This window comes from Poecilia mexicana, unplaced genomic scaffold, assembly GCF_051168715.1.
Source record: "Poecilia mexicana isolate PSO_F unplaced genomic scaffold, ASM5116871v1 scaffold_22, whole genome shotgun sequence".
NCBI classification, from domain to species: Eukaryota; Metazoa; Chordata; class Actinopteri; order Cyprinodontiformes; family Poeciliidae; genus Poecilia; species Poecilia mexicana.
The window spans coordinates 18,495,694-18,520,472 of NW_028263391.1; the positions used below are offsets into that span (position 1 = coordinate 18,495,694).

At 39.0% G+C, this 24,779-nt stretch overlaps 2 protein-coding genes across 3 annotated transcripts; one reads left to right on the forward strand and one right to left on the reverse strand.

The window, feature by feature from the left end:
• Positions 1-7,309: 7,309 nt before the first annotated feature.
• ap5m1 (adaptor related protein complex 5 subunit mu 1) lies at positions 7,310-11,681 on the reverse strand. The gene is made up of 8 exons (XM_014987068.2): positions 11,463-11,681; positions 10,666-11,323; positions 9,693-9,920; positions 9,478-9,617; positions 8,489-8,574; positions 8,288-8,400; positions 7,717-7,813; positions 7,310-7,632 (listed from the first exon to the last, which is right to left on the reverse strand). The coding sequence occupies exons 1-8, from the start codon at positions 11,528-11,530 to the stop codon at positions 7,550-7,552; spliced, it is 1,473 nt and encodes a 490-aa protein (XP_014842554.2). The 5' UTR covers positions 11,531-11,681; the 3' UTR covers positions 7,310-7,549.
• Positions 11,682-12,532: 851 nt separating this feature from the next.
• exoc5 (exocyst complex component 5) lies at positions 12,533-24,424 on the forward strand. 2 transcript variants are annotated; one of them, XM_088002533.1, is made up of 19 exons: positions 12,542-12,595; positions 12,699-12,738; positions 13,086-13,180; positions 15,085-15,232; positions 15,397-15,591; positions 17,249-17,313; positions 18,217-18,245; positions 18,342-18,451; positions 18,600-18,644; positions 18,759-18,899; positions 18,972-19,054; positions 19,133-19,342; positions 19,449-19,596; positions 19,685-19,793; positions 20,871-20,991; positions 21,070-21,156; positions 21,255-21,360; positions 21,479-21,694; positions 22,621-24,424. In XM_088002533.1, the coding sequence occupies exons 2-19, from the start codon at positions 12,712-12,714 to the stop codon at positions 22,807-22,809; spliced, it is 2,124 nt and encodes a 707-aa protein (XP_087858659.1). In that variant the 5' UTR covers positions 12,542-12,595; positions 12,699-12,711; the 3' UTR covers positions 22,810-24,424. The 2 variants fall into 2 exon arrangements, with proteins under 2 accessions (XP_014842550.1, XP_087858659.1); XM_014987064.2 differs by having other exon boundaries at positions 12,533-12,738.
• Positions 24,425-24,779: the final 355 nt, after the last annotated feature.

Here is a 24,779-nt window from a genome sequence, read left to right on the forward strand (position 1 = left end):
TTAAAGTTGCATGGTGGTGTTATATTTTGTTGTTTGATGACAGGTTTTTAATTGGATTCAGACCAAAAAAGTAAACAAATTAATTAATATTTTGAAGGTTCTGCTTATGCTGCTCCTAATTTATGCTTCACAGTATATATATTTTTTTCCCAATAGCCAAGTTTAAAAAAAAACTGCTGTCAAAATAGCTTCAGCTGAATTAAACACAAACTAATGTAACTAAAAGCATCAGATTCAAATATCTTAGATCACTGGGGTTACAACGTTATTTAAGCAAGCTGTACATGTATGTAAAATATAAAAGCCACCAACAGAGTAGATCAGCACAACATCTTTTATTCAAATAGTTAAGCATGGTGGTGGAAGGACGATGATTTGTGCTCATTTTGTACACAAAATTTTGTCTCCTTGCTGTCTTTATATGAACCACAAACTCCTTTGTTTATCAATGTTTTCTAGAGTAACAGGCAGTGCCAACTTTCTGTTAACAGAAGTATTAATTTTGTCTCATTTTTAGTCAGTTGGAAAATGGAAAAATCTGCTGTTTGGAATAGTAGAAATATTTAACAATCAGCTTCTAGATTTTATTCCCTAGTAAGAAGCAAAATGTTTTTTTAACATAATTATTGTCATATTTTATTAAAATAAAGGTCCCTGTAGGTGGTCAAATCCTGTAGGAAATGTTTACATGAAGAACAAAACAGTAAAAAAAAAAGACAGGTATTTCCAAGTTTGAATGTTTGTCCAAACACCTTTTGAGATGATTATAGTTTCTGTCACTTTACAATCCGTTCTGTCACACACTCACCCTCCCAGGAGGAACAGCACAGCAAAGCATCATAGACCACAGTCAGTGAGTCGAGACCTCTAATGAGCCATTTGCTGAGATGACGCTTCCAACTGTGCAGTTTAGGTGACATTTTAACATATTAAAATAAATGAGGTAGAAAAGGGTAAATAATCTATAATGTTCATATATTAACTCCATAAATGCCACTTTTTTATAAGATGTGTTTTATTTAGTGACAATAAAGTGAAGCTCCAGCTCCATTAACTAAAATTGAATTGATAAAGTAGGCAGAAAGTAGGGAACTAGTGAAATAGAGGCCGTGCGACACTTCCTAATATATTTAGATGACAAGCACCTTTTCTATTGGTGTGGCTGTCTTTGTAGGTTTTGCAAACTACATCCACATGTAGCTAAGTTAGAAGTGTCACACTACCCAGAATGCAGATGCAATGCATATTCCAAAATTAATAATATGTGAAGCTGTTTATGAAGGGCTTAGCCACCAGCTCACACCAATATACACAGATACAGTAAAGATATGATGAAGTTATTTTTTTCAGCATGAAAAGGGAAATTTGTCAGAGTTTATGGGAAGATGGGTGAAGAGAAATACAACTGTGGAAAACACTGGAAAAGAGCTGAAACTGAGGTGAAGGTTCAACTTCCTGCTGAACTACAACACAAAGCCAGAGCTACAACAGAATGGTTTAATAAAAGGATTTTTATGTGTTACTTTGTCCAGGTCAAAGCTTAGACGTTAATCTAACTGAGAGTCCATAGAAAGACTTTCTTCATCCAGTCTGAGGTTGAACTGTTTTACAAAGACAAACAAGAAGTTATAATTTCAAAAGACTGCTGACTGTGAACGGCACACTTCTTAGATTTGTTATTCCACTTCACAGTTTATCACTACTTTGTATTGGTCTGGCACATAAAGTTTCTAAAATACATTGAAGTTTGTGAGTCCAACGTGACAAAATGAGAAAAGGTTTAAGAGGTGGAAATACTTTAGCAAAGCACCATTTATATGGAGAATTTTCTGACTACATTTGACACACATTGAAAAAACACTTCAGTAAAAGTGATTGAACCAGCAAGATGATAGATTACCATCCCTAAAGCTAAGGCATTGGCATGGAAAATAATAAAGTATTGTGTTACATAAGAAGAAACAATATTGAAAGCAATAATCCTAAAATGGACCAAACACAGAGACAGCAGAACAGCTCCGCATGAAGATTTTGACACACGACCACAAATGAGTCTGTGTACTTTTATGAACACAACAGGAGCCTCAGTTCACAAAGACTTTACAAATTCCTAATGAACCTGCTCCCCTGCGGGCTTTCATATTGCGAAAGGAGGTACAGGGATATAACAAGTTCTCCGAAGCATTAACTTATGAGTTTCAGAGTAACCAACAGGGAGAGTTCCCATAGAAACCCAGCACTTTTTAATGACAGAGGCAACTCTCCAAACAGGAGAAGAGTACAGACCTACTTATTAACCAGACCAAAACTGTTTAGTGTATTATTTTGACAGCAGACAGCGACTCTTAAGGGCAAACACTGGAAGGGAAGATGTAAGAACTATAAGTTGTGTAGCTTGTGATTCATAACCTCTCTATTCACAACACTAATGGGCTTGCTGTGCAGTGCAAATCCACATGCGACTGACAGGGAGGAGAAAATACAATGCCATCTCGATAAGATACTCTAATCATGGGTATGACTGTCATAATTTATTTAATTTAAAAAAGTTATTTTCCCAGGGTAAGTCAATAATAAAACATCTTCAATAAATTTTGAATCAAGCATTTGGTGCACAAGTCTGAATTTATTTTAAATATATGGGCTCAAATATATACATACACCCATGTAATTCAGTTATATTTCTGAAATTATTCTGGCTAGACATTTAATCACATTAAATGTTTGTCCCACAGTTTGTGGGACAAACTGGGCTTTTAACTGTCCATAAGCTTTCAAGAGAGCTTATGACCACTGATGTGTCCTGTGTGATAAACCAGTTGTGTCCAATTTTCAACTATCTAACCATTATTTTAAAGTGTTTCAGGTTTAAAAAAAAAAGAAAGATAGTCATCCCTAATTATTATTTATTAGAAATCATAGAAAGCCCAAAGTATGGTATTTATGACTACAATAATGAGGTTCAATAATCCTGTTGGCTTTAAAACTGCTGAAAGGTGGAATGGATTAATCAAAAATGGTTGTGGATTGTGCTTGGGGTAACAAACGTCCCTTTAAAACAAGTTTAAAAAAGACTGAGCACAAGTTAAACATCTGTTTGTTCTGATAAATTTCTGTTTTTGTTGTTTTGACTTCATAATGTCAAACTAATTAAACAAGAAGTTCAATAAAGTCCAATGACGGCAGCCATTGGTTGGTTTTTACAGCCAAGACAGCAAAGTAATTCAGGTGAAGCATCTTGACAAAGTACAGGATAGATGAAGTGCATCATTAATAATTCAAATCATACATTTTTAAATAAAAACAAAAGTTTGCTGTAGTGCTTAAAACAAGATATGGAAACAGCTGAGCAAAGAGATAGCTGTTAGCAGAGACTATGACTTCTCCCTCTTTCCCAGAGTATCTGATTAAAGTGCTGGTCGAATTATTCTCCCTCGTGTTGTGATGTGGCGTTTAGGAAGCCAGACATTATAAAAGCACTGGTTCAGGAATACTTTGCGTTGAAGAAAAAGTATAAGAAAAGGCTTAGAGCGGACCCCCCATCGTTCAATATTTGTTGACTTTTCTGTGGCGCCCAACTCAAAATTACTAGGAGAAAACCCACCTACTTGGGAATTAATATAACATTATATTACATAATATTCTAAAGAAAAAGCAGCTTGGGAATATGAAATAGCTTGACACAAAGCTATAGCTTGTAGTATAGTATATATAGTCAACTATAGTTGACATACTACTGGCTGGTGTTTGTAAAACATCCAGTGAAGGAGCACCACTTATTTTCTTGCAGGTGATTTGTTGTGTCCTCAAGAGCGGAGATAAGGAAGGCTGTATTTATTAGCTTGTGTGTTATGATAGATGGACGGCAAAAAGATGAATGGATGATATAGGAAGTTGAATGGAATAACAAAGCCTTGAAATACAAATAACTTTCCATACTCTATTGTTTCCAGTTTTATCCAGACCTCGAGAAGTAAAGCTCCTACAGACGCCATCAAGGCCTGGAAAAAGGACCAACATCTCGGAGAGGATTTGTGTTTTCTGAGGCCTTCTAAACAAAAACTGTTACAAGTTTTGGCATTCATCACATGAGTTCAACAATTTATGGTGCTGCCTTCACAAGGGATGGTGTGATCAGTCTTCAACAAGGCTGTGCCATTACCAAGTGTCTATAAATAGCATTTATGCAAATGACATGATGGAAGTTATAAAGGCAGATTGTGTAGGTCTTTAGGAATTAGTAGGATCACTTTTGGCTTTAATTACTTTAATAACCTAGATGGAAACTTTTTAATATGATCACAACTCTTAGACTTCAGGAAACAGTCCTGAGCGCTGATTTGTAAAATAAGATTATAGTGCCCTCTATAGGGCAAAATGATGTATTAAAGTTGCAGCTGAAGCTTATTATGCTTTACAATTAGCAACAATATCCCACTTCTACAAAGAAAAATACATAATTAGTTCAGACAGCCCAATTTAAGTCCTTTTCCATTATTGGAAATCTGTTAGAGGATCCTATGGAGTCCCTGCAAATAGTTTGTATATCTTGAAACCAACCAGAAGCCTCTTAAATAGTCAAACTTTAAAATAGAAAATGTCATTCTTGAAGCGCTGTCCCCGAGGCTGGTTCTCGTTAGGCTCAGACGAAATGGACTCCCACCAAACACCTGATGCCGCTGTAGCATCAAAACTCTGATCTTCAGGCACAACAAGCTCACATCACAGCAGGACTCCCTAAGTCAGCAGATAATCTGGCTTCGGTTGAAAAGAAATCTCTCAAAGATAAACGTGTATTAAAATGTATCAAAGACATCAAAGCAATCTAACATGAGCTTTTATTGTTCTCTGCCACAAGGCGCCATTATTGGGTTGAAAAGGCCCAAACAGTGGCAAGTGCTCATCCCTCTTTCCATATTTTGTCATGTTGCATATATTTAAATGGGACTTTATGTGACAGACCAATATAAGATATTGCATAATTACTTTGAACTGCCTTGTTGCTGAAAGTGTGCTATATAATTAAAATTACTTTACATAGGTTGAAAGTGGGAAGAAAATGCCACAAAGATTAATAGTGCAACTCTGCTTAGGGCTAACGTTCATAACCTTAATATTCAGATAGATTAAGACTATTTACTAGTTTTTATGTGCAAAAATAAGAAATTGAAAGATATCAAAAAGTGTTTTTCTTCCACTTAAATGTGCAATACTTATAACATAAAAAACCATTAAAACACACCAAAGCTTGCAGTTGCAATGTGACAACGTGAAAAAGTAAGGAAAGCTTGTTGATTGATTGAAATAAAACAAAGTTTTGTCACAAAACTTTCATTTGGTCTGGCAGAGATACAGAAAAAACAACACAATTACAGTGTAGCAAATATTTTGACATAGAAAACATTTGAGCAAAATATGATGCATATTGTATGAAGTCTTAATCATTTTAACCAGCAAAGTGCAACTTTGCTTTCACAGTTTTATGTTGACCTAATGGATTTTCACTCTGCAAATGTTTCGACACCTTCTAAGAAACTCAAACAAAATAAATGGATGATTACAAGAGATGGCGCAATTAACGACTCACAGGTCCTGGTGGACCATAGGCACAGAGGACGGAGCAACACATTAAAGAGAACTACTCAGCAAGCTCTTGAATCAATAAAGCAAAGTCTGCCAGCAAGAAGCCGCCACATGTAGACTCAAGGAGCCAGACGGGCCACATATTGCGGCGCTGCGGAGATTTAAAGTGGCCCAACCCTTCACACACACACACAAAAAAAAAAAAAGACCTTCTCCTTTTCCGGTTCGCTAACCACACACACTGGACCTTAAAGCCAAATTGTCATGGAGGGGGAAGAGACACGAGGTCTCGGTGTCTGCCACTCCGTATCGCTACATAAAAAGAAGGTGAAGGATGCCGTGTGAGCAATTGGTTCCAATTGACAGAAGATTGGTCATGGTCAGCCTTCTGAGTGGAAATCCACGTGAGAATGAAGCGTTTGGACCAGTGAGGGGCATAAGAGGCCAACAGCAGACAATGAGGCCACTCAGAGGAGTCTGGCTGCCGTGGAAATGTGGAGAATTTAACCCCTTCTTCGCCTGCTTTTTCATTCCACTTAATGCACCAACATAAAACATTTTCAGAAGAAATAGAGTAAGCGGCATAGCCCTCAAAACATGACAGGGAGTAAAGTGGCTAAAAAAATTTTTAACCTGCGAAAATCAATCACAAGGTTTCTCAAATGACTGTGTTAAAACAAACAAAAGATCAAATCACATGCTTGAAATTGTGTCTTAAACAGCACCACCTCCAACCTCAAGGGCCAGCTCAACCATTACCATCCTTGTGACTTTTTCACCAATTAGGCAGGTCCTGCTCACTGAAAGAGACCGGCTGCTTTTAAGTCTCAGAGGGCCAAAGGGTCAGCGCTCAATCAGTCCGCTTGGAGAGGTTGTGTGTTTGAACGAGCCTCTAGTTGACAGGCCAAGGATGAGGGGTCAAAAGGAGGTGGGGGGTAAGGGGGTGTAGTGATTGGTATGGGTAAGGATTCCTGCCAGCTCCTAAGAGAAGCCTTTTGAAGCCCAGACACTGGCCAGGGCAGCTTGGGCTTCCACAGCGCAGCCGCCCTCTTCTCCAGACCTGCAGCAGCTGATGACAAGGCCCCAGCTGCTAATTATACGGCTGATGGAGAGTCACTCAAGTGGGACTGTCGGAGCAAGGGGTGGCCCTTGTGTGCAAATCTGATGGAAAGTCAAGGGTGGAAGAACAAGGAGGGCTCCACCTCCATCAGGGTAGCTGTACTTTTTCTATTTTTTTCTTTTTTTTTTAAGGAAACAAGCTTTCAAAATTACTATGCTGGCAGAAATTACAGTTATTGTTCCAAATATCATGTTAATTTTAATTATGCATTCTGTTTTAGGTTTGGGGATTAAAAAAAACAACAACAAATAACTTACATTTAAAAAATAGGAATTAGATGCACAAGTTTGAATTGATTGTGGATTTTCTCCAATCCACACAGGCTCAAAAGAATAGATACACCCACACATCTACTAGTAAAATAAATGTTCCTTAGCAAGTTGAATGCAAAGTAAATTCTTACTTTAGTCATCCTACAAAAGTACTGCTACTTTAATGGCCTTACTGTGGTTATAAAAGCATGGCTACCTTAGTGGCCAAACTTCTGATGGCTACAAAACGTATGTGGTTGCAGGGACTTTGACCCAACTATTAGAGGAGTTGTGTGCATATATTCAAGTGTGTGTATATATTTTTAAACTTGTGAAAATGATAAAAAAAAATCCATTTTAAATTCAAACTCAGTATTTCACTTTATTTTAGTTGTTTGTTGTATCAAAAATCTTTCCTAAAAAAAGAGCTTCATATGAAATTCATGCCTATAATGAGTATTTGTAAACTTGTTATTGGCGCTATACAGAATAAATCCAATAAATCATTATGTTTCTGATCATATGAGTCCATTTCAGCTGGACTTGGTTTTCAGTCTCAACAGTGCACTGTGCATCCGCCCATGATGGATCTACGCTAGATCACCATCTGCCCAGTGGACATGGGGGCCGAACCAGTTGAATTCCAGATGTAGTACTCTTTGGACTGAAGTTCTCGGGCTGAGGAGCACACCATGACACCACTTTCAGTTTCACATAAGGATAAAAGCAGGACATGTTTTGAGATCAGACCTCTCAGCTTACATGTGAAAATCCTTGGTTTGGCAGATGAATAAACTTGCACTAAATGCTGGTCAACACAACATCCGGACAGAGTCGTGTCCGGCACCTTTAAGTACAACTGTCAGAAGAAACAGAAGAACGACAAACAGCACCGAGTTGATGAAAGCAGATTTAAAGTTGTCCACCTACATGCAACTTTTCCCTAGGGAAGAAAACCCAAAGGGTCTGAATACTTTTGCATGGCACTGAGTATACTTCTTAGATTTTCATTGCAATTGTTGCATTTGCAATCTATAAAAGTTGAAATAAGAATGGAAATTAATGAACAGACAAGAACAATTGCATTAACATTTTTTAAGAGGAATGGAAAAATCCAAGACATTCATGGTTTTCATAAATATGTATTAGTGTTCATCAATACCTGCAAGTCAAGCTTAAATCAAACAAAAAATACAGAATGTAAAGCTACTAAAGGTAACTAAATACCTGAAATGATTAAAGAAAATGACTTTTTAGATAGACTGAAATAGTTTTGCGTCTTTCTTTTTTCAATAAATACACAAGTTCTTATTAGAAAGCCGAAACACTTTACCTTAATGTAGGCAGTAAGTCCAGTGCAGAGAGGGTCAGAAGGTCCATGTGAGGATCCAGAAAAAGCTATTTTGCCATCCAATGTAACCTCACGAGACCTTGGAAACTTTTGACCTTTAGTTTAGCAAAAAGCAGAAGAAGTTTTATTTTTATTTTTTAAAATTCTACAAAATAACACTTTTAATAAAAAAAAAACATGTACCTAGAGTCCAGACCAACAGATTCTTCTCCTTAGACACATCTAACTGGCCGGAGCTCACTTTCACATCCGCCACACCCATCTTAATTCTGGACAACATGCAAATATTTGAGAATGTTAGAACCACACCATTATTTCACACCTATTGAGCACTGATATATGATCTTTTTTTAGATGGTCAATGGCAGTCTTTTACATTTTTATTTATAAATTCTACAATTTAGTCTCACAGCTTTGAAAAAAGAAATTAAAATCAAAACATTAACAGAAAACAGCTCTAAATCTTTCTTACTAGAGTATAAAAAGCTGCACCCGGAAGTCTTTTTAATATGAGTTTTTAACATTGTATGGGATTCAGACACCCAAACAAAGAAAAGGTGTATAAATGCTTATGTTATTTTTCATGGAAAACACAACATAAAAATAATTAGGACTTTTTTTTTTCCAGAATCTTTAAGTGAAACAAAATCAGCTCTACTCTGTCTGCTCTTTGCATTTCCTCTGATCGCCTTGGGAATGTTTCTCTTCTTTTCCTCACCAGATCTAAAGAGCAGGCTCATCTTCCCACCGTCTTTAAATAAAAGATTTAAAAAAAAACATCCCTCATCCCCAAATCTTTGAATTAAATATTATAGTATTTCTTAAATCTAGCTTGACAAAATTAATGGTCTCCGTTTTTGCTGCAACTTATTTAATTTCCCAGAGAAATTTTATGCAGTATATATTACCAAACAGCCCAGGTAAAGTTGGTTTTAGAGCTCTAGACAAACTTTACTGAGGAGTGAAAGCACAACTGTATAAGTTCCTGTTCCTCACCTTAACAGATCAATTGCAAGTCTCTTTAATAAATAGAAAAACACTAACTTACCGTAATAAAAATGAAATAAATAAAACACCTTTTCACTACAATCTCTTACCAGAGGTGCTTTTTCGAATGGATCAGAAGCTATTTTCAAAGATACTGCAAGATAATTTTTCATTCTGCCGTCTACCTGTTGAAGAACGGCAGGTGTGCTTCGCAGTACTCAAAGCTGTTCTTCACAGACTCGTGGAGCTTGAGGGACACACTCACGCGAAGGTTATTCTCCTCTTCCTTCAGCTGATATGAGCCAAGGATGGGGGGAACAGGGACCTGGAAGGAAAGATCATCAGTTATCCATTTTCTCCTTGCTTCATAAAGTTATTGATCTTCATCTGAAATGTATACCTGTGAAGTGTAGCTGCAAAGTCGAAATGGCTCCAGAGGAGGAGAGAAGGGAAACTTGTACGGCCCAGAGAAAGCCGAGCCGTCTGCATCATCAACACTGCTGGCGGTCAGTATATTAGAGTCCAGAGAGGTGACGCAGGGATGGACCAGGATGTCCTGCAGTGGAGAACCGTTGGGTGGCAGTGTGAGGGTCACAGTGACGTTCGGCAGCACCCCTTCTACTTCACACTGTCGAAAGAAGTGCAGAATGACACTGAACGTTCTTTAAACCTGAACGTTTTCACATTTTGTCATGTCGAAACCACAAACTTCAGTGTATTTTAATAGGATTTAATAAGACAAACTAACACAGAGTGGTGCGCAATTGTGAAGGAGGAGGAATTGAATGGACACAGTTTTAATTTTCTGAAAAGTATGTCAAGAATGTGTTTTCCCTTTTAACCTGAAACTTGAAATTAAAACGTAACACAACCTTTTCAGAGTATATATCAGAAAAGCAGCCACAATGTCCACATTGTCTGGAGGAGGAACTGCACAGATCCCCAGCTCAGGTGGGCAAATCTCTCATCACAACAATCACTGACTGCCCACACCACATATATAGACTTTATGACAGAGGTACAAGACTGAAACTAATGATAAAAGAAAGCTAAAACTAGGCTTACAGTTAGCCACAATCCTTGTAGGGAACCTGCAAACATGTAGAGGAAAGTGATGTGGTCAGATAAAAGCACATTTCAAACCTTTAGGGTGATATGCAAAAGGTTGTGTGACAGGAAGCTAACTGCTTAAATGCTTAAACACACAGAAAGGACAGGAAAAAAATATGAAATACTCTGCAGATGCACTTAAAATTAAATCCCTGTAAAATATGTTAAAATTTGTGGATGCAATATAAGAACGTGTGTGAATGTTCACTGGGTATGGATACTTTTTCAGGACACCAACTACTTTCTTTACATAGCGCCCTTACCTTGCAGGTCACTGTCCCATAAACATCCCACGTATCCTGTCTGCTCTGGTTCCCATACTGCATGGAGCGCACTGTTTCAACCACAGCCACATTCACAGAGGCTCGACCCCGATATAGACCCGTCTTCCAGGCTGGCTGCTTCTGGGTGACCGAAGAAGTGGGTGCCATGGGTGCAGTAGGTGTTCCCGCCAGTGGTATTGTATCAAGAGGTGTGCCAAGAGGACACACCTGCAAGAGGAGAGGTGGCAGCATTGCCACACGAGAGTCCAGGCCCTCCCTGTCAAGCTTCCCCCCTGACCCTAGGACAAAGGTCTGGAGGCCAGCTAGAAATGTGAGACCCTGAGACACTGACAGCAGGTTGGCCAGAGGTGGTCGCGGCTCGGAGGGGATATCCACTAATGGGAGGCAAGCCAGGAGGAGTGGACCCTGAGAGATGGCCAGCACAGGCCACAGTGTTGCCTTTCCACTCAAACGCAGCTCCACAGCTGGTGAACGTGGACGGTAAAGGCAATCATCTCTGTCAGCTACGTAGGGCTTGTTAGGGCTGGAAAGGCCCAGCTCAGTGAGCAGGAGCTGCAGGAAGATTCTGTCCTCTGGGACGGCTACGTAGGAGGAACCTGCCATAATTTTAGCGCGGTGTTCCACAGTGGAAAACCTCCTGTTAGAGAGACACATGACATTTAGCTACATTAAATAACTAACAGGAAGGTTAGAATAAACAAACTCATATAAAACCAATGATCTTATCTTTGTAATGAGTCTATACAGAGGGAGAAAAACAGAAGGAAATTACAAACCTTGAAAACCGTACTGTTGCATTTTCTCCTTTTTCATAAAAAATAATCCATAAAGCTCGCAAACTCATCTGTTCGACTATAAGAACTTCCCTAATCTCCACAGATTAATATTTGCATCCCTTCGACCACGTTTAATTACTTCTTAACCTCAGCATACACATTTCTCTTGATGCAGCAATTGACTTCCTGTTGTTATTTCATGTGACGACCACGACCAATCAGCTGACACATGCGCATGCGCAATAGAAAGTGACTGTGCTAGGGATGGGAATGCCGACTGTTTTTTAAGATCTGAGGTTTTTGGCTCAGTTCACCACCAAACCTTTTACTGTCTGAAAGATTTAGCGTACACCTTGCTTAGTTTCAATACAATCAATTTGCCTAAATCTAATATGAAGAACATCTTCTCCTCTGTTCACCAAATACTAATATAAAAAGAAAGCAAAGAGAAAGCCTGGCTAAAGTTTTTCATAAACCATGTAGAAAGTACAGCAAACATAGTAGAAGGTCCTCTGGTCAGGTGAGATCAAAATGTTACTTTTTGGCCTCATCATCATGATATACAGGTGTTTGTCCTCAGCAGGAATAGCAGCTTCCCTATTCAGGTCAGGGTTAACTGGAAAAAGGATGAAGATAAATTTAGTGCAATCTCTGAACTGTTAGAATGTGCTAAAGATTGAGTTCAGACTTGCTGAACTCTTGTTTTGCAAATAATATTTGACAAAATGTATTTCCATGCAAAGATGGTAGACTAATGGTGGTACTACAAAGAATATATTTAGGGTTCTAAATATTATATGTCACATTTTCCCAATATTATTTGAATAAATGTTCAAAAACATACATTAATTTCCTTCCACTTCACAATTTTGCACTTCTTTGCATTGGTTATCACATAAAATCCCCCTGGTTCATAAAATGACAAAATATAAAAAAGTCAAATGAGTGTGAATATTTTTGCAAAGAACTGTCATTTATTTCCTCTCGTCAGATGGGAATCTATTGCCAATTTGGCGTCACCTCAAAGAGCCGGCATATTGAGTCGGCTCAGCCTCGGACAGCACCTACTTGTCCCCACCCTTCCCTCCCATACAGGAAGCTGCATTTCTAACAGGCTAGCTGTCAACAAAGAGGTAAAACTGAGAGAGAGAAAAAACAAACCCGAGTATACGTCGGCGTGATAGCTGACTGTTGGTTGATTTGTTGTCTTAAAACTTAATTTTCCGGGTCTGTCAGGAGAATCGTGAATATGGCGACCACCGCTCAGCTGTTCGAGGTAAAAACAACTGCAGTAAGCTATTCTAGCTAGCAGGCTAACTAATGGTCAACTGTTATAACGGCTGCTTAACGGTGCTAACTTTATTTATTTGTACAGTGTGTAAAGAAAGGTTTGCAACAACTTCGATAGCCAATACACTCTTGTTTTATTCAGCAAAATACTATGAAAAAGAGCAGCACTTTACATCTTCCTGGAGATGTCATTGTTTTTGACTTCGTGCAGGAGAATCACTGCTGGGTTTTAATGTTTTATGAGATCTTTTTGCCTCTGCCCTGTGCGAATCTTATGGTTTACTCATACTATTATCTGGTCTTCATTCATCTATGCTTTTTGCCCCCATGTAGGAGCCTTTTGACGCAGATGAGTACATTGAGAGGTTGGCATGGAGGACTCCAGGAGGAGGCTCTAAAGGAGGAGCTGAGGCATTTGACCCCAAAAGGTAGCAAATAGATGCTTGCCAGTCACGTGTTCTGAGTAATGCCCCTATATATCGTCTTATTTTAGTTGAATTTATCTTTTTATTATTATTTTATATGAAAGCATATTGTTGTTGACCAGTAGACGTTTGTAAATGTGCATTTAGTGATTCACCAACTAGATGTTTTCTGTCTAAAACAGATGTCCAGTTTTTCTTTGTGTATTAATTGAAAATTTCAAATTTGACAAATCCGTGCTTTCTATAGTCATTGTTGAGACGAAAACAAATTCTGCAAGGTTGTTTTTTTATTAACTTATTTGATTGGATTGTACATGTTTAATGCCTGAGTCAATATTCCATCACATATTAGAAGAAAAAATATTAATTTCAGCTTTTAACTACAATGCTTACTTTGAAATCAGTCCCAGCTGAATTTCTTTCTGTTCAAATGGAGAATGTTTTACATTACTGTTTGTTTTGAGATAACTTTTTCTGTGAAATATAATGAACATTTTGACCTTTACAAGGTAATTAAGGGCTTCAATGTAAGTGGAAATTGAGTTTTTAAAATCAAATTTTTATCTGATTCTTTTTCTTAAACTTGAGAAAATGCTTAGAAATATACACCGTCAATTAATGTTTGTGTAAATTGAAAAACATGGATGATGTCCATTAGATTTGCTCAGGTTTTTTCCTTATTTTTCTCACATTAAAAGAAAAAATTATGTTTTATAACAAGTCACTTTAAATAATTTAATGTGAAATTGTTTCAAAAGTTTCCTCCTGTCCTCTTTCAAATTATTTAATTTCATGATCATGGTAATAAAAATTGTTGAATCATGTTGTCCTAATTAAAATGCTCCCATTTGCAAAGTGTTGCAGTTGTTCATGTGATGCATGTGGATCAGTCAGTGAAGTTTCTAAACTGGGACATTGCTCAAGGCGCTTTGCACGACCAAAATAATTAATTTATTTTTAAGTAAATGCGAGTAAATACTTAGAAATAAATTAACAGATCCAAATAAAAACAGGTAGAATAAGATTGAAATGTTTTAATATACTGTGGTATTTCATTTTGTTAAATATTTTAGCCAATTTTGAATTTAATTTAATTTACTTTTTTTTTTAAATTAATTAATTAAAAAAAACATTTTAGGTACTTTTTTTTATCTGTTCCAACTATTAATTGTGTCTTTGTCTAAGAGTGTTAATCCTTACTACAGCACATCTCTGGTTCCTGTGCACTGATTTAGACGTTTTGATAGCTTGAAAAAAAAAATTAAGAAATAAATACGTTTACAAATCCTTTGCATGCTTTTCTCCCCACTTCTGTGATGTTTACACTTTGGGACAGAGTTGCATCTTGTAAGCAAAAATGCCACACCAGTTTAACTTTGCTCCAGATCCATTCCCACTTTATCTACTTCAACCACAAATTGTTGCCAGCACCTCCTCGGAAGCTCTTAGCGAGGAGTCAGCGGCGACGTATCTGAGGAGGCCAACATACTGTGAGTCACCAGCCGGGGAAGCGAGTGTCTGTTGGGAGAGGATGGAAGATGACTTTAAGCTGCAGCCGGTGCTGAAGGAATTAGTCAGAAGATTATACACTCATCATTTTGGGATATTTCCTACTCCTTGAAATGTGGTGCTGACTTAGAACATTTGCTCTGTAGTCCTAATGGCACTTAAAATGCAGCTGACGAAGCTACTAGTTTTCTGAGCTTTTTAAGCCAAGGGAGCCAGGAATTAGACGATCAACATTATTCTGTAACTATTTACTGTATCTGGGAGGTCAGTGGGACAGATATAACCTTGTGTCAATCAGTGATTCCTTCATCTGAGGCGTATTGTTTCATGTTTTGTCTGTGTTGCGTTTCACGAGTGGAAACTTCTGTCTGGACATATCTGCTTGTCCTCTGCGACAGGCTCTTGGATGAATTTAAGTGTCACATCGAGGAGCTGAAGCAACTGGATGAGAAGATCCAGCGGAAGGTGGAGAAGCTCGAGCATCAGTGTCATCGGGAAGCGAAGGAATTTGCCCACAAAGTGCAAGACCTGCAAAGAAGCAACCAAGTAGGTTGCTTACTTGAAAACAAACACCCTAGTTTTCAACACAAAACTTAGATAAGCTTTTGGAAATTATAAGATTTATGCTGGGTTGTTTAAAACCACCTAAATTGTGTGACACATTATATTTCCTGTTTATATCACCTTCTTTTGCTTTTATTTTCATTCAGGTGGCCTTTCAGCATTTCCAAGAGCTCGATGAGCACATCAGCTACGTGGCCACTAAGGTGTGTCACCTTGGCGACCAGCTTGAAGGGGTGAATACGCCCCGCCAAAGGGCCGTGGAGGCCCAGCGGCTCATGACGTACTTCAACGAGTTCTTAGACGGAGACCTACGCAGTGACGTCTTCCATAACCCAGACAAGGTGAGGATGACATTGGGTGTGTGTGTGTGTGTGTGTATATGGTGTGTTTGTGAGACCACTGTTGAAGGCTCCTGCAGTGAGTATGAACAGGATTATGAGGTAACCCACCCTTGCTAATTTGTCAGGTTTATCCCCTTGGTTAGATCCCTCGGCTAATTTGGATTAATGGAACTGTCTGACAATAGCTGGTTGATTGATGAGCATGGATGTCAGGATGTGGATGTCAAAACTAATTGCATTTCCTGTAGTTTGTCTTAGAGGGAGAATTTGATTGGTCTCCAGCTTTGTGTTATGAAGCCAGACGGTAGATGTAGGAGGAGTACAAGCCATGCATGTTGCAGAGGCCAGTTGGTGTGAAAGAAGTAACTCTGACGCCACAACAACACAAACATTACTAAGTATTTTTGGTCTAGTTTCTAGTGCAAATATCTTAGTAGACTTGAAAGAAGACAAAACTAACTTACAAGTAACTTTTGAGCAAGATACAGGAGCTTGGCTTAAGTCAATAACTTCTTAATATTGATAAAAAAAAAGTTATAAGTGAAATAATCTCCCAGTGGAACGAGGACTTTTTTTGCATCTATATTAATTAATTTTTGACTTTCAACAAGCTTCTGTTTCTTGTTGAAAGTTACTTGTAAGTAGGTTTTGTCTCATTTCAAGTGTACTAAGATATTTGCTCTGGAAACTGGACCAAAAATACTTGGCAAGATTTCGTGTTTTGCAGTGTAAAAGTTTGATTTTGTAGTTTTGTCATGATAGTCAACTTTGAATGCTTCAGATTTAACAGGAACTTGATTTGAAGTGTGGGGGTCAATCCTATAGACTGAAGCTTGAGATGGTGCTGGTACACCAGAAAGGCATGCAAAAATATCTGTCCAGATTCCTTTTCCTGAGCGTACCTCCATATGAGGGGGAAATGGGAAAGCTGCAAGTGAATAGCTGAAGGGGGATGGCTTTGCTAATCCTTCTGAAAGGGAGGGCTGGGCCGCCAGCGTGGAGACAAGTGCTGCTAAACCCTGACTGCAGGGAGACGGCTACATTACTTACATGGGATTTAGCTAATCTTAGCTGGGGGACAGATACTTAGAAAACCTTCGCCGAGCAGAAAGGCTGGATCCTCCTCACGGGAGCAGAGTAATGATGTTAGCTGAGGCAGGCATCTGCGGGAACAGAGGAGTTGCGGACGGTGGGCCTTTCGTAGGTCTGGGGCTTTTACAGCCGATGTGTGCGGGCGGTGGGGTGTGGGGGGGGAGGAGTGTTCTCGATAGGGCCTCCTTTTTTACACAGATATCCCTGGCCGGACAGATTATTGAAAGCGATTTAACCTCCTGTGGGATTACAGTCCATTCAGAAAAGACGTGCCAGTAAAGAGCTGGATGTGCTGCTAAGTCAGGACTGCTGCTGCTGCCAATGCCCAGGTGAGCGCAGCCTGTCTGTTATCAGCTTCCTGTTTAACACAGGAAGGTGGAGGGAGGCTGCTCTAAGATGATGATCCCTCAAGTGGAGACGCCGCCAGCGGCCTGCCCACTTTCTGTCTGCATGTCCACCTCACGTGGTTCTGTTGTGCTATCGCTCTTTCTCCACCTCACCTGACATCTCCCCTCTCTCGCTCGCCAACACTCACACCTGCGCCGTCTCTCTCTGTAACCCTCAGATTAAGGAGGCTGCTGATATCATTCAGAAGCTGCATCTCATTGCCCAGGAGCTGCCATTCGACAGGTGAGTCAGGCATCCTGGAGGCAGCTTTAGAACAGAGCGCTGTCAAGCAACAGGAACGTGGTGTATTACTCACACCGCCATGCAGAAGTATTCACCCTCTTGAACTTTTTCATGTTTGGTCACATCACAAGCATAAAAGTATCGGACTTTTATGTGATAGACCAACACAAAGTGGATGAAAAGACATTTCTTATAAGGGAGTGTTTCATCTCTCCCTGAGTCAATACTTACAGCTCCAAACTCAGTTACACATCTAGAGACTGAATCATGTTTGCTTATTCTTGTCAGATTGGATTGAGAAAATCAAGTTTTCAAGTACTGCCACGAATTCTCAGTCAGATTCAGGCCTAATGCTGAACGCTGCGTTGCAACACATTAAGACGCTTTGATCTAAACCAGGAATCTGCAACTTTTACAGTCCAAACAGCCTTTTTGTCCTCAGTCCAGCTAAACAAAATAACACTTTTTGATAAACATCTACAGTGGAAATATTTTTTAAAGAACCACTATTTTCTTTGTTTTCAAATAAAGAAAACCATGAAACCCCTGCAAAAAAGAGAATGGATATTTTTTTTTTCCTATGGAATGTTGGTGTGAAAAATGTTATGATGAAAAGCACATAATTTAGAATGGGGGGGAGAATTGATCTAAAAGCATTATTGGTGCTGTTCTATTTTGAACATTTAATGCAGTTATTCCATTAAAAAATGAAAAACTGTTATATTTGAAAACAGTGGTTGATTCTTTATCATTTCCAAAGTTAAGAGCCATTGTGGAAAATCCTAAGGGCCACTTGGGGCTCCAGACCGACAGGTTGGAGGCCCCTGACTGAAACCAGGTTTCTGCAATTATTGCTATTGCAGATATTTTCAAATATGATCATTTTTCCTTTGTGTGTGACAGGTTTGCAGATGTCAAGGCAAAAATAGCAAGTAAGTTTCTACTCCACTTCCGTCTTTTGAGAATAGCAAAAGGTGGCTGCATTGAATATTGCTTTTATGTTTGTGTTTGTTTTTATTTGTGCCTAGGTAAATACCACGACCTGGAGCGACAGTTGATCCAGGAGTTCACTGCAGCCCAGCGCAGAGGGGAAATTGGTCGCATGCGGGAGGTTGCAGCAGTTCTCCTACATTTCAAGGTGACCTAGAAAGACATATTTGTTTTGTTGGTGTTTAATTTATGTAGTGAAAAACATTGCTAATGGGTATTTTGGTACAGTGTTTAAAGGTTTCATCTATGCACTTTAAAGTTTCTGGAAGGGTAACATCTGTGTCTTTCTTTTGAAGGGTTATGCACACTGTGTGGATGTCTACATAAAGCAGTGTCAGGAAGTAAGAGTTTGATTCTCTTTTAACATGTTATCTCGTTTGTTTCCTCATTAGATAAAAACATTACAAACTCTTTACCTTTCTATTTATTTATTTTTTACTCTCTGTCCTTCTTAGGGTGCCTACATGAGGAATGATGTGTTTGAAGACACAGCAGCTCTCTGCCAGAGGGTCAACAAGCAGGTGGGAGAAGTCTTCAGCAGTCCGGAGACAGTCATGGCCAAACTCATCCAAAACATCTTCGAGAACAAGCTGCAGGTGCTTTTTCAGCGATTCATTCATTCACTTGTTCATGTTTAGGTTTGTTTTTAACTTCCTATGTCCCCACAGGCTCATGTTAGGGAAAAACTGGATGAGACTCGGCATTCAGATGTAGAGCAGTACCTAAAGAACCTCTACGACCTTTACACCAGGTAACAAGTTGCTCACTTGCTGTTTCATGAATTTCATTCATGTGCAATCGTACTTATTTTACGTCTCAATGTTTCCAGGACGACAGCGTTGGCCACAAAGCTGACAGAGTTCAACCTGGGCTCAGATAAGCACACATTCCTGTCCAAGCTCATAAAGAACATCTTTTCCTCTTACCTGGAAAGTTACATCAACATGGAAAGGGAATACCTTCGCACTCGAGGCGCTATGATTCTGCAGCGATACTACGACTCCAAGAACCACCAGAAGCGCTCACTCGGCTCGGGCAGGTCAGATTTTCACCTGCAGTTTGAAGCATTTCTATAAGCATTTTATTTTTTTATTTTTTTGCTCTGTGTTTTGCAAGAAACAAGAGACGTTGCTGTGTTTGTGCAGTATCCAAGAACTGAAGGAGCGTATCAGACAGCGCACCAATCTTTCACTGGGTCCAAGCATCGACACCCATGGGGAGACCTTCCTGTCCCCAGAGCTGGTCGTCAACCTGTTACAGGAGACGCGCCATGCCTTTGAGAGATGCCACAAGGTGAATCTTCTCTACCTCCTCCATTTAACGGATGCCTTCATGTTTTCTAATTAAATGAAGTGATTGTTTTCCTTTGAATGCTGCACAGCTTTCAGATCCGTCTGATCTGCCCAAGAATGCCTTCTCAATCTTCCTCCTGCTGGTTGAACATCTGTGTGTGGAGCACATTGATTATGCCTTGGAGATTGGCCTGGCAGGTACTCCCATCCGTCCTCATTAGAAACACGTTTGTTTACTATTACATACACTTATCATTGGAGTAAATATCACATTAATTCAGGACAAACACCTCCAAATGTTTTAAAAATCTAAAATTAGAGAGCTAATGTTTTTGATTCATTGCAGAGTTTATCTTGTCTGCATAGGATATAAATGAGGCTCAAAAATATGCATACAACACCTGTATGTTTGGATAAAAGTTCATATGGAAATTGCAGAAATTCAACAAATACTTAAGTATACAATATTTATTTCTGTTTTGAGTTTATTGCAAACCTAAATCCCAGATATTGAGTAGTCTGTCTGTCCGGAAAAAAAAAAAAAATACTTTATGATTTCCATTAAAGCTATCTTGTCGGATTCATTTCCAGCTACATTCAATAAAAATCTTGTAAAAAAAAAAAGAAAAAGAAAAATTAAATCTAAACAAGCTTGTTCCGTTACATACAGCCACAATCTGTTTAATATAGAAGTACAGAAACACAAATTTGATCAAGACTGTCTAATAAAATGTCTATTCATATGGGAAATGAAAAAAAATCCATATTAAAAGCAAAGTAAAAAAATTTTCTATAACATTTCAGTAATTTCTTTAAGTAATTATCGCACCACACTAATATTAAATGTTACTAATGGTCTATCTAAACATAAAAAAAAAGATGTCTGACTTATTTCTCAAGTGAAAGTACCTCTTCAAGAGGAATATAAATCCTAAATAAAGAAAAGTTGTGGATGGTAAAAAAAAAAAAGATGAGGTAGCTGAATAATTTTAGTCTGAGCTGGTGATTTTCACGTAATGTGATCCTGCTTACTAACTGCGATATGTTTACGCTGAGGCAGCTCCAGACAAACCAAAGAGGCTGTGTTTTATTCTTGGCAGTCATCTGAGACACCGAGCAAAAAGCTCTTTTTTTAAATTATTATACTGTTAACAGAATGGGAAATGACGGGCATCATGCTGCATCAGAAACTTTAAAAAACGCTGCATTTTGTAAAAATGTCCCTTTTTGACTGGCATCATATGTTTTACAGCTTTTCTTACGATTTCCTTCCAGCGATTCCCTCGTCTGATGCAAAAAATGCCAACCTCTACTTCCTAGATGTGGTTCAGCAAGCAAACTCTATCTTTCATTTGTTTGACAAACAGTTTAATGACCAGCTCATGCCTCTAATAAGGTCAGTTGCAACCAAAAGATCATCTTACAAATTATAGTTCTTGTCAATTCACCCAAAAATTCTGTAACCTGTCTGCAGCTCCTCTCCAAAGTTGGCTGAGTGTTTGCATAAGAAAAAGGAGGTGATTGAACAAATGGAAGTGAAACTGGACACTGGAATTGACAGGTTTGTGTGTTTTATTTTATTTTTTCCTGTTTGTCCCAAATAACTACTATTTGGCAACTAAAAATACATTTTCTGGCCCATTTTGTTTTTATACAAAGAACATTAAACTGCATGGTGGGACAGATGAAACACATCTTGACAGAGCAGAAGAAAACCGACTTCAGGCCAGAGGACGAGAACAACGTCATGATCCAGTACACTACTGTAAGAGACGCTGAACTCTCATGCAAAACGCAGCATATGCTGCTAGTTTAACACGCCTCGTTGTTCCTACAGCTACAGATCGGTAGATTCTCCTGTTTTTACTCTGTTTCTCGGACAGGCCTGCTCCAAGGTCTGCGGCTACGTCAGCAAACAGGTGGAACATGTTCGGAAGTCCATGGACGGGAAAAACGTGGACACTGTGCTGGCGGAACTGGGCGTCCGTTTTCACAGACTCATCCACGAGCATTTACAGCAGTTCAGCTACAGCTCCATGGGAGGCATGCTGGCCATCTGCGACGTGGCTGAATACAGACGATGCGCCAAGGACTTCAGAGTGAGTGAAGGGACAGAGGGCCGAAATGCTCCGGTCACAGGCCAAACTTGGTTCTGCCCTTTCAGGCCTTAACTGCTATTTGTTTATATTTATAAATTCACCAAAACAGTTGTGGTTAATGGTTACAGAGCAAAAGATGTTTAAAAATTACACATTTCTACTGATAAATAGCATGTAGATCACTTTATGGAAATTTAAATATTATTAAAAAGTTTCTTGGTATTAGTACGTTTATTTAAAATGTATTTTTATACATCATTAGACAGAATGATTTTTGATGATTATGACTTGCAACTACGGAAGCGCATTGCTATCACGCAGGGGAAAAAAAAATTTGAGCGCTATCACATTATAACGTTATGAAAAGAAAAAAAAACTCAGAAAATGGCACTGCTGCATAAAACCATTACAAATTCCTTTTAATACAGATGTATTAGCCCACTCAAGGTATTTTAATGTCTTCACAACACACCTGGTCTGGGGTCCATTTTGGGATAAATTGCTGCAGTGCAGCTTGGTGTGGGGGCGATCAGCCTGTGGCTCTGCTAAGGCATTAAAGACTGTGTGTGGTGCCTCATGGAGTCCGTGGCTTGTGAATCTCCCCCAGACTTTTAACCAGTCTTTGGCTGACAATTCTCGCAAGTGTGGTTGTGCACAATTTATTTATTTTTTTTTTAACTGCACTTTTTTTTTTTTCTTTCCACTCAACTTTCTATAAATATGTTCACATCAAGCTCTCTGAACATCCAGCTTCCTTAGCTGAGTTGAAGTTATTGCTGATATCGGACAGACGTCAGTCAGCAGTCTTAACTTTATTGTTCTTGAACGATTTTTCTGAGAAACAGAATTTTGTCTTTTTGTTAGCTGTAAGCTAATCTTCCATCGAAGATGTAGTTTTTGAACCGTTTCTGCCTGTCTGTCCTCAGGTCCCTCTCGTGCTGCAGCTCTTTGACACGCTCCACTCCCTCTGCAACCTGCTGGTCGTCGCGCCTGACAACCTGAAGCAAGTCTGTTCAGGTGAGCAGCTCACCAATCTGGATCGGAACCTCCTGCACGCCTTCGTCCAGCTCAGAGTGGACTACCGCTCAGCAAGACTGGGCCGTCATTTCAGCTAATGACTCTTTAAAGACCTACTGTACTCCGTCCAGGGAAAAATATAATAATGATGCCTCCTGAAGATACTAATTGCCAATCGGTCTGTCTCCTTCAAACAGACCACACCGATTGGGAAGCCAATGCTCCTTGAATGTGGGAATTTTACCCTTTTGTTTTTCTTTACTTCTGTAAAAGGATGAAATATAAGTATTTGTTGATCTTGAATCTATTTTGTTTTTAAATACTAATCATCGACAAATTTATGTGATAAGTGAATTACTTATGTCTGTGCTTGCATAAAAAAAACACTTTGCTTGTGCCAAATATTTAAGTTCTTTGGTTGAACATGTGCACAGGATTTGGCTCTGAAGCAGCTTTAAAGGGAGACTTCCTGTCAAGTCAGACATCTGCTCTGCAGTTTTCACTTCATATGGTGGAAACTTACTTATTTTGCTGAAATATTTGGTGATCAGAAAGCTCTGTGAAACTGGAGAAGCAGCTACTCTCTAAAAGGCAAGTCTAGAAGCAGGAGCGATTGCATTCATAAATAAAACATTGCAAAGAAACACTTATTTCAGTTCTTAGTACTCAATATACATGTAACTCAGGTATGTGTCTCTAAAACCTGCATTTCAGTTTAAACTAACATGGATATGGATATGGATTGTTTTGTACGTCTTTTTTTTTTTTTTTTTTTTTTTTTTTTAAAGCATCCAAATTTATCAAAAGTAATGTAGTTGTAACTTGACATATAACGAAGTGGAGATGGGTGATGTTGAGGTAAAAATCATAATGCTATGCAGTATTTATTGGATTAAATGAAAAATTAACCTCGTTGTGAACAGTCAAGGCCTCAGAAACGTAAATACCTGTAAAAAAAAAAAAAAAAAAAATTAAAGCGGAACAATTCCTGTCACATAGACATTAGGGTGTTGCAGCTGTACTGCTAATCCTCGAATATTAACATAATTCACTTGTGTTTTCAAATATATCATTTGAATTTATTATAAACACTACATCATAAATCTTATCAGAAATTATTTTTTACCCCTATAGCATCGCGATAATTCCCCAACCCTTTCACAAAGTTAATTCTTTTGGCTGAACAGACAAAGTGGTTGACATATTAACAGATTCCGGCCAAGTCAGTAGTGCTTTGCACTCTGAAATGACAAGCAAGGCAGACTTTGCTGATGTCGGTGCGTAGCGGCCACAGAGGAGCCACATGAGGACATTGTGACTTGTTGGACGCCATGATGGAAGCAGACAGGCCTGAGAATCCCTCTCTGGAGGGTCTGGGTGGTCCCTCACAGTTCAGACCGGTGCAACAATGGGTCACTGAGTGTGCCGCTCCGTAATTGCACAGATCAACACTTGCTCATTCAGCGGTGCGCAAAGTCCAAGACATTGTTCATCTGATCTGCAGCGTTTCTGGGTCAGAGGAGGCTGAAATGTTGATCTCCAGTGATTAGGGAAACAAACTGAACTTAAAAGGGACTTCTTCACACACACACGGCTTACTGGAGGTCCACGTTAGCTGCCCTCTGCTCCTGCTGTCTGGAACGATCTGCTGCTCCCATTGTACTGCTGTTTACCGTGATTACTGATTCAATAAAGATGCATTTTATTATTCGACTCTGGATATTTTTCATATGTTGAGCTGTGAATAGAAAGTTTGCCTTGGTCTCTCTCCTCCTCTCTCTGTGTGAATGTCACTTTCAAAGTGAGATGAAACACTCCTCCTTTCTGTAGAAGTCATCAAGTATTCATAGGAATTCTTGCCACCAGAGTAAAGTTCTTTCTTCGACTTCAGGAAGTGAGCAGAGCCGGGGGGGATTAGATCTGTACGAGCTGATGAATTGTGTGCAGTAGTCATGAACTGGGGGAGAGCGGCGGAGATAGAGACGGCTCAGAGCTCAGCTCCAGCGCCGGCTGGTTAGTGTTGTGTAGAAGGTACACACAGAGCTGCGCAAGTTCAAACAACATAATT

Coding starts and splice junctions, on each gene's coding strand:
- ap5m1 (XM_014987068.2), bottom strand. CDS start 11,530: ATGAGTTTGCGAGCTTTATGGATTATTTTTTATGAAAAAGGAGAAAAT. Junction 11,324..11,462: donor GCAACAGTACGGTTTTCAAG/GTTTGTAATTTC, acceptor TCTCTCTAACAG/GAGGTTTTCCACTGTGGAAC. Junction 8,401..8,488: donor TCTGTTGGTCTGGACTCTAG/GTACATGTTTTT, acceptor GCTAAACTAAAG/GTCAAAAGTTTCCAAGGTCT.
- exoc5 (XM_014987064.2), top strand. CDS start 12,712: ATGGCGACCACCGCTCAGCTGTTCGAG. Junction 13,181..15,084: donor GAGGCATTTGACCCCAAAAG/GTAGCAAATAGA, acceptor CCTCTGCGACAG/GCTCTTGGATGAATTTAAGT. Junction 21,361..21,478: donor TCATGATCCAGTACACTACT/GTAAGAGACGCT, acceptor TTTCTCGGACAG/GCCTGCTCCAAGGTCTGCGG.